Source organism: Homalodisca vitripennis, chromosome 3, assembly GCF_021130785.1.
Source record: "Homalodisca vitripennis isolate AUS2020 chromosome 3, UT_GWSS_2.1, whole genome shotgun sequence".
Taxonomy (NCBI): Eukaryota; Metazoa; Arthropoda; class Insecta; order Hemiptera; family Cicadellidae; genus Homalodisca; species Homalodisca vitripennis.
The window spans coordinates 116138240-116152780 of record NC_060209.1 but is presented as its reverse complement, the minus strand read 5'-3'; the positions used below and the strand labels follow the sequence as shown (position 1 = coordinate 116152780).

The following is a 14541-nucleotide window of genomic DNA, read 5'->3' as shown; positions in this document are numbered from 1 at the left end:
ATTGCAATACACGTTTCATGTTTCAACAGGGTATAATCCCAGTAAACATCCGGCAGAATGACACAGTGGTAGAGTTGTTTGTGCCTGAGAACCGAGTGTCATCTGCTATAGAGGAAGCCTCACACTTACCTTCACTGGCCATTTCCACTGTTGATCTTCAGTGGGTCCAGGTACTGGCCGAGGGCTGGGCCAGGCCTCTTCAGGGGTTCATGACTGAAGATCAGTTCCTGCAGGTGTGAAACAGTATTTTATGTATTATTTGTATTAGCGATGGTGGCAACCACGCTTCTATCATTGTGGTACTGAAAAATCCTTTTCTTTGATCTGCAACACCACCCTAATGTTTATCCTGTTGTAGCAATATTGTTCTGGTCAACCATTTCAGTAATTTACTATGAGTATGAGTATTGACAATTTTTAAGAGTATCTTTCTGTGTGTTCATGTGTGTGCTACTCAATCGTGTAAAAATTACTGAACCAATTGCACTGAAATTTTACATAGATTCTTAGCATCCCTGGTTATTTCGAAAATCAGCGGCCTATTCTTATTTTAAAAATCCTTCTGAGTCCACTCCTGAAGTGGTAAATAATCCCATCTTAGTACAGCATCCAAACTTGTATTACAGCAAACAAACATTATTAATTGAAAGAACCTGTTAAATGTAATCAGCTGTTCTGTGTAAACTGTGTTTTATGACCATATGTTTAATTAATATTTTTAAATCTGTTTATGTTTATAGCATTGAGTAAGCTTGATAGTAACAACACTTTTTATTTCAAACTTTTCTGAAATCGTTGTTGAGCACAGAGTAAGAAAATATCCAGATTAGAAAATTAAAAGTTTTAGTCAAAATATACTTTTAACTGTACATTTTTGCAAATTTTAAATATACTGTACTTTGTCAGTACTGTACAGTAATGCAGATTTCAAAGACACAGTGACCATCTAAATCTTATTATAAGTTTAAAGACTGTTATAAAACTTATCTTAGTTGTCTTTTCACAGAAGTATGCTTCTCAGATCTTGTGTGTGTGTGTGTGTGTGTGTGTGTGTGTGTATATGTATATATATATATATATATATATATATATATATATACAAGGTGTGATTGGAAAGTTTTAAGTATGGATCCGCTACTGTTTACTGGTTTGGCGAGCAGGTACACGGAGGGTGGGGAGTGAGTCATTGCCTTGTCTTTGAACGCCCTCTGACAGGAAAATTCAGTTTATTGTGGCAGCTGGTTGAGTCTGGGTCTGTTAGTGATTGTTGGCAGATTCGGTCTGCGTTATAATGGACGTAAAAACGGAGCAACGAGTTTCTATTCTAATGCTATTGTGCATCATTAATTTACACCTGGAGGACAGACAATTAACCAGGTATACTACAAATGTGTCCTTCAGCGTTTGCGTAAGATTACACAGGTGGGGAAGAAAAGGCATGCATTGTGGAAATACAGGAGTTGGGTACTACACCATGACAATGCTCCGGCTCATCATGCATTCTCCATCATTGAATTTTTGACCAAATTCAAAATTTCTGTGCTTCCACAACCACCATATTCCCCTGATTTGGCCCCTGCGGACTTCTACTCGATTGAATAACATCCATTGATAACATCCAGGCAAATATTGAGAGCGTCTTAAACACACTTCAGGACAAAAATTTCCAGGAATGTTTCCAAAAGTGGAAATTGGAGTCAGTGTGTACAGTCAGAAGGGGACTATATTGAAGGAGATGCATCACAGTAGCATATAAGTAACACTATTGCATTGGAGTCTGGGTTACCATTTACCATTACAAGCCCATTCTTAAAACTTTTCAATATATATTTGTGATAAAACAAGTCAAAATCAACCATGGCACAAACAATATTAAGAATGGAGTAAATTGTAATGGCCATAACTATACATGCACTTTTGAAATATTTACATGACCTTGACAACAAGACAAACTCAACATTGGTATCGGAAATATAATTCACTTGAATCAGAAGTGTCACACACGTGCCAAGCCTACGGAATTGCGTGTGAAGCCGCGGATAACTGTTAGTTGAATATTAACTAATACTAGTTCAGTTATAAGATACTTAACTCAAGAAAGCAGACTCATATTATGGATTAACAGTTTTATTCTATAAGAAGTGGATAAATTTTAATTTGGATTTTTTGTAATAACCACTTTGTGACTTATTCGTGTTAGATTATATCATGTACAATTTTAACATTTTTACAAATAGGGACTAATACAGAGCAAGATCAACCATTTTGTGAAGAACCATATTAGTTTAGTAAATAAACATGGTTTATATCTCTCTTTCAAATTATATACTTTAATTAGATAGTGTACAAACTTAGTGTTACTGATTTTTGTGTCAGTGAATGATGGCAAATGTCCGGAAAAATCCTGTTTCTTTCACAATCCTTCCATCGTTAAAAACAAACTTCAAGCAAAGAATTCTTTAATTGTTAATAAATCATAATTATATTACATTTTTTTAGTACTTATAAGCCATTTGGAAAGTAAGAACATTGAGTTCTTAAGTAATGTTCTTCTCAGACTGTTCTACAACAAAATAACTATTACTTAGTTAAAAATATTAGTGTTATACATTGACTTATGGCTTATTAGTATGTATTTTTACCTGTCTTGGATCAATCTTGATTTTGGTCAGTTGTTTTCCTAGATAATCGGAAGTTGATTGAATTATATCATATAAATTACTCTAAATTTTCATAATCCAATCAAATAAAAAATGCTACCTGACACATACCAGATGTGTAATGATTAAATTTTCCCTTTGAAACAATAATGTAGCTTGCGAACCTAAACTATTAATAGACCTTGACATAGAAAATATGAACTAAAATACACATTCAGTAACATATTCTTTCAATTTTCTGAAGAGAAAGTAACATCTGTATAGATGATTATACAATATGTATTTATAGAGGTTGCTGATAATAGAAAAAGCAATTATTTTGTGAAATGGCAAAAGTTTGTTTTTTATACACATTCAAGTAATTATTCTGTTCTGGTGAGATTGATAGCTTTGTTTTCTTGTTTCCTCAATGACAGTGGGCCATTTCTTGGAATAAAACATGGGGAACTAAATAAAAATGTTTTAAAAATGTATCTTTTTGTTGGAAGCTAGTATTGGTGGTTGAAAGTGTTGACAAGTAATGAATAGAGAGAAAACAAAATGTAAATGTTGATAATTGTATTGCCAGAGTATCCACTTCAATACGGTGGGAGATGACACAAGTCAGTCGGTGGCTATTGTGCTGCCAGTGACTACAGAAGACAAGGAGAGACTGAGCGACGTGTCTGCCTTCACACTGAAGTACGAAGGGAGAGCCGTAGCGATACTGCGGCAGCCACAGTTCTATGCTCACCGTAAGGAGGAGAGGGTAGCCCGCCAGTTCGGCACCACCCACACCAGTCATCCATCCATCAAGGTATTGAAACCGAAGAAATTAACTTTGACAAGGTGTTTATATAAGATGAGAAAAATCTCAAGGCATATGAGTCGCTTGTTTATTTCTTACTTTGGTAAGTTACTTATAATGAAAGTTATCAGTCACTACAAGACTAAATGAACTTTCTCTGCAGAATGATCAACTTATACCTTGTGGCAAATATAGTGCAGAGTTAGTATTCAAATGAATCCACATATATCAAAGTGAGATAGTTCTCATCTATTTGTTTTGGTAGGTCATTTATAAAAATATTAAAGAGTGCAGGACCCATGACAGATCCTTGAGGTACCCTCAAGACACAGGTTGAAGATTGGATCTTGGTTTCCTATTTACTCCATTTTCTACATGCCTTAGTTCGACTAGCTGACTCCTTCCATTAAATAACTTTTACTGATGCTAATACTAGGAATACATTAATAACTGCTTTTTTATCTAGTTAAATAGTCCCCATAAGCTTAAGATCTAAGATGACCACAACAATAATATCTAAATATATATATATATATATCTAAATATATATATATATATATAAACTAAAGATTATTTTCTTATTATCAGCAAGTTTAAGGTTTAGAACCTATATTATTATTTAGTAAATTGCAATAACATCTTTTGTTAAATCTGAGTGGTACATTCTGCTTGCAGGCTATCTATGAGAGTGGAGACTGGCTAGTAGGAGGAGAGCTGGAGGTTTTGGAGCGGATTCGTTGGAACGATGGTCTGGACCAGTACAGATTATCGCCCAATGAACTAAAAGCCAGGTTCAAAAAAATGGGTGCTGACGCAGTGTTTGCCTTTCAACTACGCAACCCTATTCATAATGGCCATGCTCTCCTTATGCAAGTTAGTACCTAAGTATGATCGTACTAGCTCAGCACTTTTTACTCTTGCACTAATTAAAAGAAGTTTAATACTCCTTCAGGATCAATCTTTTGAGGTCAGGTTTGTGGCATTGTGTTTTAATAATAAAGACCTTTAATTTGATGTGGTAATCAACCTATGCTTTCATTTAAACATTTCCTCTGACTCCTTGTGAACCGTCCCTCTGGGAGCATAGCCGTCCATTGAATAAGCGTTAAAATAGTTTTTAATTTGCACTAACAACATGTAAAGTTTTGTAACTCTCTATTTGTAACAGTTAAAATAATAATAAGCCATCTCAGACTTACTATTATTTTTATTATATAGCTTAATTGGTATGCTGTATGGAAATGAAGTTTCATGACTATTTAAATCTTAAGTTCAGTTCGTTCCTGAGATATGGTGTGGCTAAACAAGACAGAAATAAAATTTTCCAGCCCTTGCTAACACTAGAAATATCTACTGGAATTAAAATATATTAATGATGTAAATAAATTGAAACACTGGCTATTAGGTATCACTCTTTAATCCATCGCAGATGTTTTCTCAGATGAAATACTCTTTTTATACTTAAATTGTTCCACTTTAGTCTTGTGCTATATTTCATAAAATGAAGTGATCCATACTGTATAATATTTAGTTAGTTTATGGTTTAGATTTTAATTTATTGACTAGGTAGTTGCTTGTCATTTCTGTATTTTGTATGGACTGCATGGTATTGTGAGCTGTAATGCTTGAATAACTAAATAAATTAATATTTACAAGGGAATATTTTAAAATGTTATGACACATAATCAGTTTAACAACATTGTGAAATTGTAAAACTACTACGACAAGTGATGATAAGAAATTTAATGACGTTCCAGCCTATCCACAATATTTTTTCAAAAGGGAAGGTTGGTCGCATCAAGTTAAGATAATTATAGTTTGATTGAAATACAAATTATAAGGCATTGATAAATACCAGTTAATGACTGTTGCAGGACACTAAGAAACGCTTGCTGGAGAGAGGTTACAAGAATCCTGTGCTGTTGCTGCACCCTCTGGGCGGGTGGACTAAGGATGATGATGTTCCTCTACCCACAAGGATTGAACAGCATGCAGCTGTCTTTAATGATGGGGTTCTAGATCCCAAGTCTACAGTTCTGGCAATCTTTCCTTCTCCCATGCTGTACGCGGGACCTACAGAGGTAAGTACACATTCCCTTCTTTTGATATTTAAATCTTTCTTGGGTTTTTTTTTAGGAGTGAATTCAAACTATTATAAAAATTGCCATGACTTCAGACTTTTGGGAAGAGGTTAAAATTTTTCAAAAGCCTATGATGTTGAGACATTTATGAACTGAAAACAATTTAAATTCATTATAATATCAATTGTTTTGTGTAATATAAAACTTCAAGTTATTGTATTAAGAGCAGTGTACAAAATCCTCCAAATTTGGTTTTAATCTGTAAGAGCATTTAAACTAGTGCATTCATAAGTTAGTATTTTTCTTCAATTCATCTTGTATAATAAGATTAATTATCTTATTTAAATTTAATAAACATTTTGATTGGTTGTGCTGCCTGGTCAACAGGTACAATGGCACGCCAAAGCCCGCATGACAGCAGGAGCCAACTTCTACATTGTGGGGAGGGACCCAGCTGGACTACCTCACCCTGACCCTGAGGTCAAGGGTGACCTCTATGATGGCACTCACGGAGGGCGAGTGCTATCCATGGCTCCTGGCCTTGCAGACCTTGAAATAATTCCATTCAGGGTGGCAGCTTATGATAAAACTAAAAAGAAGATGGACTTCTTTGATCCTAAAAGAAAAGATGATTTTGAATTCATATCTGGTACAAAAATGAGAGGTAAGTTTATGACAAGATTAAAAAAAGTCTTACAATCACACTAACACATGCAATATGATTTATAATTAGTTGTGATAGAAAGCTTCTTTAATTTTATTGTTAAATGCATGTTTCAGTTTTCCAGTTCATCTGTGTCGAAACATTGCTTACACAATTAATTAAATTCTTGACATATTTCAGCCATACTGTGGTGGGCAGCCATCATCAATCAACAGATGAAACCAAAACTGCTAATATACTGTAAACCGAAACTGCTAATAAACTGTAAGCTTTTACCTGTATAGATATGGAAAAATCGGCTATAACATAACACACTCTCAAAACCATGAAAAGGTTAAAATGCAGATGGATGAAATCAAATGTAGATGGATATTCGCCTCTGATCAGTAGTGCCAAACGATGAAGTTCAAGTTGAATTCGGCCCTAAGTTGTTAGCGTTAAATGATATAAGTCAAGCTTTTAGATGTAGATTCGAGCCCCAAGTTGTTTTCACCATTTGTTGAAGTCACTAGCTCCAGAATATGTGGGTTAATGTGGGTATTTGCTGTTAATCAACACATCAGTATATCCTTTAAACTGTCTGAATTTCTTGATATTGATAGAAGTTAAGAAATGAACAAAGGACAAATTTAAATTATTACATTTCTTTGACTACAAAATCCTAATTTAACTGGCCCTTAATTGAAATTTGATTTATTAAAGAGATTTTGCTTCATACAGGGTGCGGCAAAATAACCTCCCTATTTTCATTGCTTTATTGTGAGTAGAGGGAGGCACTCAGAATGGTGGGGATAGCCGCAATCGACGCAGGAGAGGGGGAAATTTAAGTGACGCTCCGCCCGTAGGCACCAGTCGTCAGTCGCCATCATGGTGTGGACGAGTGCACAGAGAGCGTTTGCGGTCGAAGCGTTTATTCGTAACAATGAATCAGTTATCATGGCTCAACGCGAATTCCGAACGCGGTTTCAAATTCCTCCTCGTGATTCAGTACCGGACCGCAAGTCTATTGTGCTGTGGGTGAAAAACTTCAGACAAACTGGTTCTGTTGTGAAAAAACGAGGTGGAAGACCTCGTAGTGCTCGTACACCAGAAAACATTAATGCGGTTAGGCAATCAGTTTTGCAGTCTCCTCAACGATCAGCTCGCAAACATGCAGCCGCCCTTCGAATGTCCGACCGTAGCGTTCGTCGAATTCTACACATGGATCTTCATTTCCATCCTTACAAGATGGTTGTTGTCCAAGAGCTGTCTCAACGTGATTGGCAGAGTCGTATGGAAGCGTGTCAAATAATCTTGGATAGTCTCCCACCAGACGCTGTTGTTTTTTTCAGTGACGAAGCGCATTTCCATCTGTCTGGAAGTGTGAATAAACAGAATTTTCGCTATTGGAGTGAAAACAACCCGAAGGAAATCCATGAGAGGCCTCTTCATAGTGAACGTGTGACTGTTTGGTGCGCGTTATCACGATGTGGAATCATTGGCCCTCATTTTTTTGAAGAGGATGGCAATGTTGTTACTGTGAACTCAAACAGGTATGCCAACATGCTAGCAGAATTTTTTGAACCTGCCCTACAACAGAGGGCTTTCGAGAATGTGTGGTTCCAGCAGGACGGTGCCACAGCACATACTGCCTGAATAGCAATGAACATTTTGAGGCAAATGTTTCCTGGCCAGTTGATTTCTCGGGGAGGGGACATTGTGTGGCCAGCGCGAATCACCCGATTTAACCCCATGTGACTTTTTTCTGTGGGGTTACTTAAAGGCCGAGGTGTTCAAACATCGCCCCAGAAACCTGCAAGATCTGAAGCAAGCTATACGGGAGGAAGTTCTGCGCATACCCCAAGCCATGCTTGAGAGAGTCCACGACAGTTTCAGAATTCGCTTGCAACAATGCATTGATAACCACGGCCACCACTTATCTGATATTCTGTTTAAAAGAAAGTAGAAAAAACTTCCCATGTCATAGAATAAGTTAAAATGAATAAATTTGTTTTTTGGAAAAAACAGTGGTTTTTATTAGCATTTAAAAATAGGGAGGTTATTTTGCCGCACCCTGTATTAAAATGTTTTTAATAAAATGTCACATTTTGTTATATTAGATTGTTCAATATAAACTTGTTTCATTCAGTTATGTTATTCTATTAATTTATTAAATTCAATGTTCATGTACTTGTACATATTTGATCTTACGCTCAATACTGATCACTTATTCTGTGATACATGGTCATTGTAATATATTTTCACGTTCAACTTGGTGGATCTTACTCTTACTGATGAGAACTTTTGTTGTACTTTCCATCACCACTTTACTCTTTCAAGAATCAAATTGAAATATTCAGGAACAGCAAATCGCTCACTTTTTATTTGTACTTTTAAATCACTTGTTTATTTACTGAAATTCAATTTTAAGAACTATACGTTAATTCAGTTAGGTATGTAAAACACATGCTCATAAAATTACCAATAATCATCACTAATTGAAGTTTATGAAAAGTCCTTCCTATGCTTACCAATTCAATATTCATCACATCAAGATAAGTGTGTACAATCTAATATTTCAATTTACAAAACTGACTAATACTTAAATAAATTGTATGGTCTGCATTGTGCTGAGACCTATACGTCTTACTGGTTAAGTTTTGTGGACAAAAGAGAAAGAGGCAGGTCAACAAGAGCGGAAAAGCACTTCGACCAAAATGGAAGATGCCCCCTTTTTGCTAAAATCTTGAATCAACGCCAACATGTTGACAATCTAATATATTTTATTATAAAACATAAATTTGTCAGTATTTCTTATAATTTAATGTTTCAATCCATTTTGATATATTTAACAAAAATTTATTTGTTTTAAATGCATTTCAATGCATACACATAGTAATTTCCACCAGTAAGAACAAGGCTAGGTCACGTGACATAACCACCTATATCCGCCAATATATGAGTGTTGTTTGTTTACAGGGCTGGAAAAGTCAGGGACTCTCCCTCCTGATGAGTTTATGGCACCCTCAGCATGGAAGGTGTTAGCCAACTACTACAAGTCACTCCAGTCTAAATAGACTGATGGTGTTGTTTGTTTACAGGGCTGGCAAAGTCAGGGACTCTCCCTCCTGATGGGTTTATGGCACCCTCAGCATGGAAGGTGTTAGCCAACTACTACAAGTCACTCCAGTCTAAATAGACTGATGGTGTTGTTTGTTTACAGGGCTGGCAAAGTCAGGGACTCTCCCTCCTGATGGGTTTATGGCACCCTCAGCATGGAAGGTGTTAGCCAACTACTACAAGTCACTCCAGTCTAAATAGACTGATGGTGTTGTTTGTTTACAGGGCTGGCAAAGTCAGGGACTCTCCCTCCTGATGGGTTTATGGCACCCTCAGCATGGAAGGTGTTAGCCAACTACTACAAGTCACTCCAGTCTAAATAGACTGATGGTGTTGTTTGTTTACAGGGCTGGCAAAGTCAGGGACTCTCCCTCCTGATGAGTTTATGGCACCCTCAGCATGGAAGGTGTTAGCCAACTACTACAAGTCACTCCAGTCTAAATAGACTGATGGTGTTGTTTGTTTACAGGGCTGGCAAAGTCAGGGACTCTCCCTCCTGATGGGTTTATGGCACCCTCAGCATGGAAGGTGCTAGCCAACTACTACAAGTCACTCCAGTCTAAATAGACTGATGGTGTTGTTTGTTTACAGGGCTGGCAAAGTCAGGGACTCTCCCTCCTGATGGGTTTATGGCACCCTCAGCATGGAAGGTGTTAGCCAACTACTACAAGTCACTCCAGTCTAAATAGACTGATGGTGTTGTTTGTTTACAGGGCTGGCAAAGTCAGGGACTCTCCCTCCTGATGGGTTTATGGCACCCTCAGCATGGAAGGTGTTAGCCAACTACTACAAGTCACTCCAGTCTAAATAGACTGATGGTGTTGTTTGTTTACAGGGCTGGCAAAGTCAGGGACTCTCCCTCCTGATGGGTTTATGGCACCCTCAGCATGGAAGGTGTTAGCCAACTACTACAAGTCACTCCAGTCTAAATAGACTGATGGTGTTGTTTGTTTACAGGGCTGGCAAAGTCAGGGACTCTCCCTCCTGATGGGTTTATGGCACCCTCAGCATGGAAGGTGTTAGCCAACTACTACAAGTCACTCCAGTCTAAATAGACTGATGGTGTTGTTTGTTTACAGGGCTGGCAAAGTCAGGGACTCTCCCTCCTGATGGGTTTATGGCACCCTCAGCATGGAAGGTGTTAGCCAACTACTACAAGTCACTCCAGTCTAAATAGACTGATGGTGTTGTTTGTTTACAGGGCTGGAAAAGTCAGGGACTCTCCCTCCTGATGGGTTTATGGCACCCTCAGCATGGAAGGTGTTAGCCAACTACTACAAGTCACTCCAGTCTAAATAGACTGATGGTGTTGTTTGTTTACAGGGCTGGCAAAGTCAGGGACTCTCCCTCCTGATGGGTTTATGGCACCCTCAGCATGGAAGGTGTTAGCCAACTACTACAAGTCACTCCAGTCTAAATAGACTGATGGTGTTGTTTGTTTACAGGGCTGGCAAAGTCAGGGACTCTCCCTCCTGATGGGTTTATGGCACCCTCAGCATGGAAGGTGTTAGCCAACTACTACAAGTCACTCCAGTCTAAATAGACTGATGGTGTTGTTTGTTTACAGGGCTGGCAAAGTCAGGGACTCTCCCTCCTGATGGGTTTATGGCACCCTCAGCATGGAAGGTGTTAGCCAACTACTACAAGTCACTCCAGTCTAAATAGACTGATGGTGTTGTTTGTTTACAGGGCTGGCAAAGTCAGGGACTCTCCCTCCTGATGGGTTTATGGCACCCTCAGCATGGAAGGTGCTAGCCAACTACTACAAGTCACTCCAGTCTAAGTAGACTGCTGTCGTGGTGCTACATGTGTCTTACGCACATTCCATATCTGAGCATTTATACCTGCTTTTCAATCCTGTTTCGCTAATTTGCTTTCTATTAGAGCTGTTTATTGTCAATGATTATGGGCAGGGATCAAATCAGAAAGAATGTAGCCTACAAATTTTGCAAGTAATGTTGCAAATACTTTTCAAAGTTAAGTGATTTTTATGATTAACCATGGGATAAATAAGTGGTGATCCGAATTCACAATTAATTATAAATTATTAGTATTATGAACAAAAAAATGTTGATATATATTCTACTTAAGTATGTTTAATGTTCATACATGATCAAATTTCATGGAAATGATCCATAAGTTTAATTTGGTTAATACATAAAAAGACTTTCTGCAAGACATTTTAAAATAGACAGTCTAGTATAACAATAAGTACATAATAATAGTGTTTGGGAATAACATAAAAAAGTATTCACCATGAAAATCAATAATACGGCAGTCAATTTATAAAAATATATTACTTTAATGATTTGGAAGTGCATTGCTGCTGATCAAAAATGATTTTTTAAATTATTTTAAGATGTATTAACAACTACTTAAACCTTATATTTCTTTAAATGTATAAATCATTATGTTTATTATTACATAGAACCAGTTTGTTATGCTTTTATTTCTAGAACTATTGGAGTCTGTAAATTGTTATTTATAGGCTTAATGATTTAATCTTGTATCTTGTAGAATAAAAAGGAACAGGTCCTAATTCAGTTAAATGTTCAGTGGGAATAGTAAGTTTGAAAATAATTCGAGGAAAAAAAATTAACAGAGATTTGTAAAAAGTTGAACAAATGTAAATTAACAATCAGAAACATATCCTAAAATTAAATTTTATTCAATCAATAAATTTAGTTATTTATATACTATATATTTATTTTGTAAGAAATATATTTTTTACTAAATAATTTTTTAGTTTATACATGTATTTTCTTATAAACAGAGTGAAACACCGTTGTTTAATATCTCTAAGAATTTTGGTAATTCTTTTGTAGTTTAATTTAAGTACGAGATTTGTAAGAGAATATTAATAGTAGGAAGCAGAATATATTTAAAATGTTTGTTTTTGCATTTCAAATAAATTATGAAGGAGTACAACAGAGGAGTGAAGAGCTGAGGAAATTATTCTTGAAGTGCTAGTGCACGTTCTATGTGGAAGGAAGTTTTACCTGTGACAATAAATTATGCAAAGTTCTCCATGTAAAAGCGGATAGCTAATTGTAATGTTGAACAATGGAGAAGTTTCTGTTGTGCTTACACCATTATCAGTAGAGACTGACCTGAATCCAGAAAGTATATTTATAAGTATATTCAATCAATTTATATACTGAAAAGTCAATTTGTTGTTCTCACACAATTAAACAAAATTTCATTGGTTTAAATGATGGTGACTAGATGATTTTCATACAAAAATGAAACATAATGAATTTGTTAACTATTTTGGGTATTATTTAGTCCCTATATCCCTTACTCTTTACAAACAGATAAATGTAATGACTCCTCCAAGGAGTAAGGAACAACATTAATCTATTATATTAATCTAGTTATTTGTATTTTATTGTGTTACATGAGGAATACAACTGATAACCTTACAGGGTTAATTTATATTAATCTTAAATCCTCCTATGTGTAAATATTTGTTTTTGCTTAAATTATGATTTGTTACAAATTTGTCTTACCACGTTTGATCTTGTTTATGTATGTTTTGTTTAGTTTATGTGATATTTGTTAAGTTTTATCTGTCATATTTTGATAATTTACTTTCCTATTGAGAATAAACTCTTCTATTATATTTTAACCCTAAAACTGGTTATAGTAGTGAAAACTATAATGTTTAGTCAATCAAGCAAGCTAATCACATATTGTAAAGTTACAGATTATTTAGGAGTATGCTTTATTGGAGGTTTTGTTGATTCTTTTTGTTAGTTTGTAATATTAATATTTTTGGTTAGTACTAGAAATTATTGAGCAAATATAGAAATAAAGTTGTGTTGGTTTCTCTTATACACACTATGTTTTACATTATCATATTTTATTACCATTTTGTTACTGATTTTTATAATTTTCTAAGAATCATTGTGTATATTGTTTGTAATTAATTGGCTTTAAATTGATACATAAAACTGTATTTTATCTGTAACAGGCCTATGTAAAAGTGTTTTAACCTAGTTTCTTACAATTTAAAGATATGGCTGTAAATTACCCATTTGTTATTTGAATTTTATTAACAAGATTTGTACTATTTGCAATTACCATGTCTACAATTTGTATATCTTGGGTGATTCTATAAAGGTTTTGTTGACAAGAGTTTTATTTAAATTCTTGTAAAACCATGCCTTTTTATTTTGTATTAGAAAACAATTTTGAAACTAACATACAAAAGTATCTTTAGTGATAATTAAAATTAGTACTCTGCCTTATGCATCTCAAGCCGGCCATAAAAGGAAAATACCCAACAGTATATTAAACAATAGTTTTGTTAAAAACAAAAAAACAATAGTATGCAAAAATAAATAGAGGAAAATTTGATGACAGCATTTTTAATTGACAATAAAGGTTATGACACATGACATGTCAAAATAACATATGTACAAACACTACATTGTTTAAATTGTATACATTAATAGTAAATATATTGGAAATTATTAACACAATAAGTGTTGTGATAGCAAAAATGCTTGATTTTTGTAAGATCTTATCATAGTATATTTCTAATTCTCATATTCTTGGTTGATAGTGTCTATAAATACAAGAAAAAAAAGTATTGTTTATATTGTTACTTGAATTAACATGTAATGAAAAGTTTACCTATTTTGTAGAAAAATGTTTTAATTTTCTTATGTGCAATGTAAAAGGACTGAATTTTAACAAATTGAAATACCAGTTCTAGGGTTAAATAAATGGGCACAATCATCATTTTAAATACGTTATGGATAGCTACTTTTATACAAACCAATAATTTTAATTATTCTATTCGTTTAGTATAATCAGTTATTTTAGCTTATTTTAGTATATGCAAATTGTATTATGGTGCATTGTTAAAAGTATTAAAATTATTGTATTAATCATATTAAAAAGTTTAAAAAACTTAAACATAAATATTTCTTTGGTCAAGGTTTACCTTTCTCTTTATTCAATAGCAGTTTTTTTATCAAGGTACTTAACTTGTTAGCATTACCCTGTTTGATAAATATAAAATCTTGTTAGTATGGCTTGCTCTATTTGTAATTACTAATCTCCTACAATTTAAATATTTGTTACTTTTGTTTCAAATACTTGTTACTCTTTTGATAGAGATTTTCTCCTTTAAAAAGTAAACATTTATTACCACATCACACTCGTCATATAAAATGTCACCTCAAGTGTAGTTTTGTCCTAAGATCTCCCAGCACCAAGGGTTTTTTCTCTTTTTACTGGTTT

General features: G+C 34.8%; 1 protein-coding gene across 4 annotated transcripts in view; it reads left to right on the top strand.

The window, feature by feature from the left end:
- The window catches only part of LOC124357370 (bifunctional 3'-phosphoadenosine 5'-phosphosulfate synthase 2), a 53211-nt gene extending 38991 nt beyond the window's left edge, over positions 1–14220 (top strand). For 2 of the 4 annotated variants that reach the window (XM_046809105.1, XM_046809108.1), the window contains 6 exons: positions 30–233; positions 3229–3456; positions 4123–4320; positions 5322–5528; positions 5916–6192; positions 9273–9665. In XM_046809105.1, coding sequence (XP_046665061.1) covers positions 30–233; positions 3229–3456; positions 4123–4320; positions 5322–5528; positions 5916–6192; positions 9273–9370 — 1212 coding nt within the window. In that variant the 3' untranslated portion in view covers positions 9371–9665. Of the gene's footprint in view, positions 1–29; positions 234–3228; positions 3457–4122; positions 4321–5321; positions 5529–5915; positions 6193–9272; positions 9666–9760; positions 10918–11039 lie in introns of those variants that run through there. The other 2 variants (XM_046809106.1, XM_046809107.1) reach the window with 2 other exon arrangements.
- Positions 14221–14541: the final 321 nt, after the last annotated feature.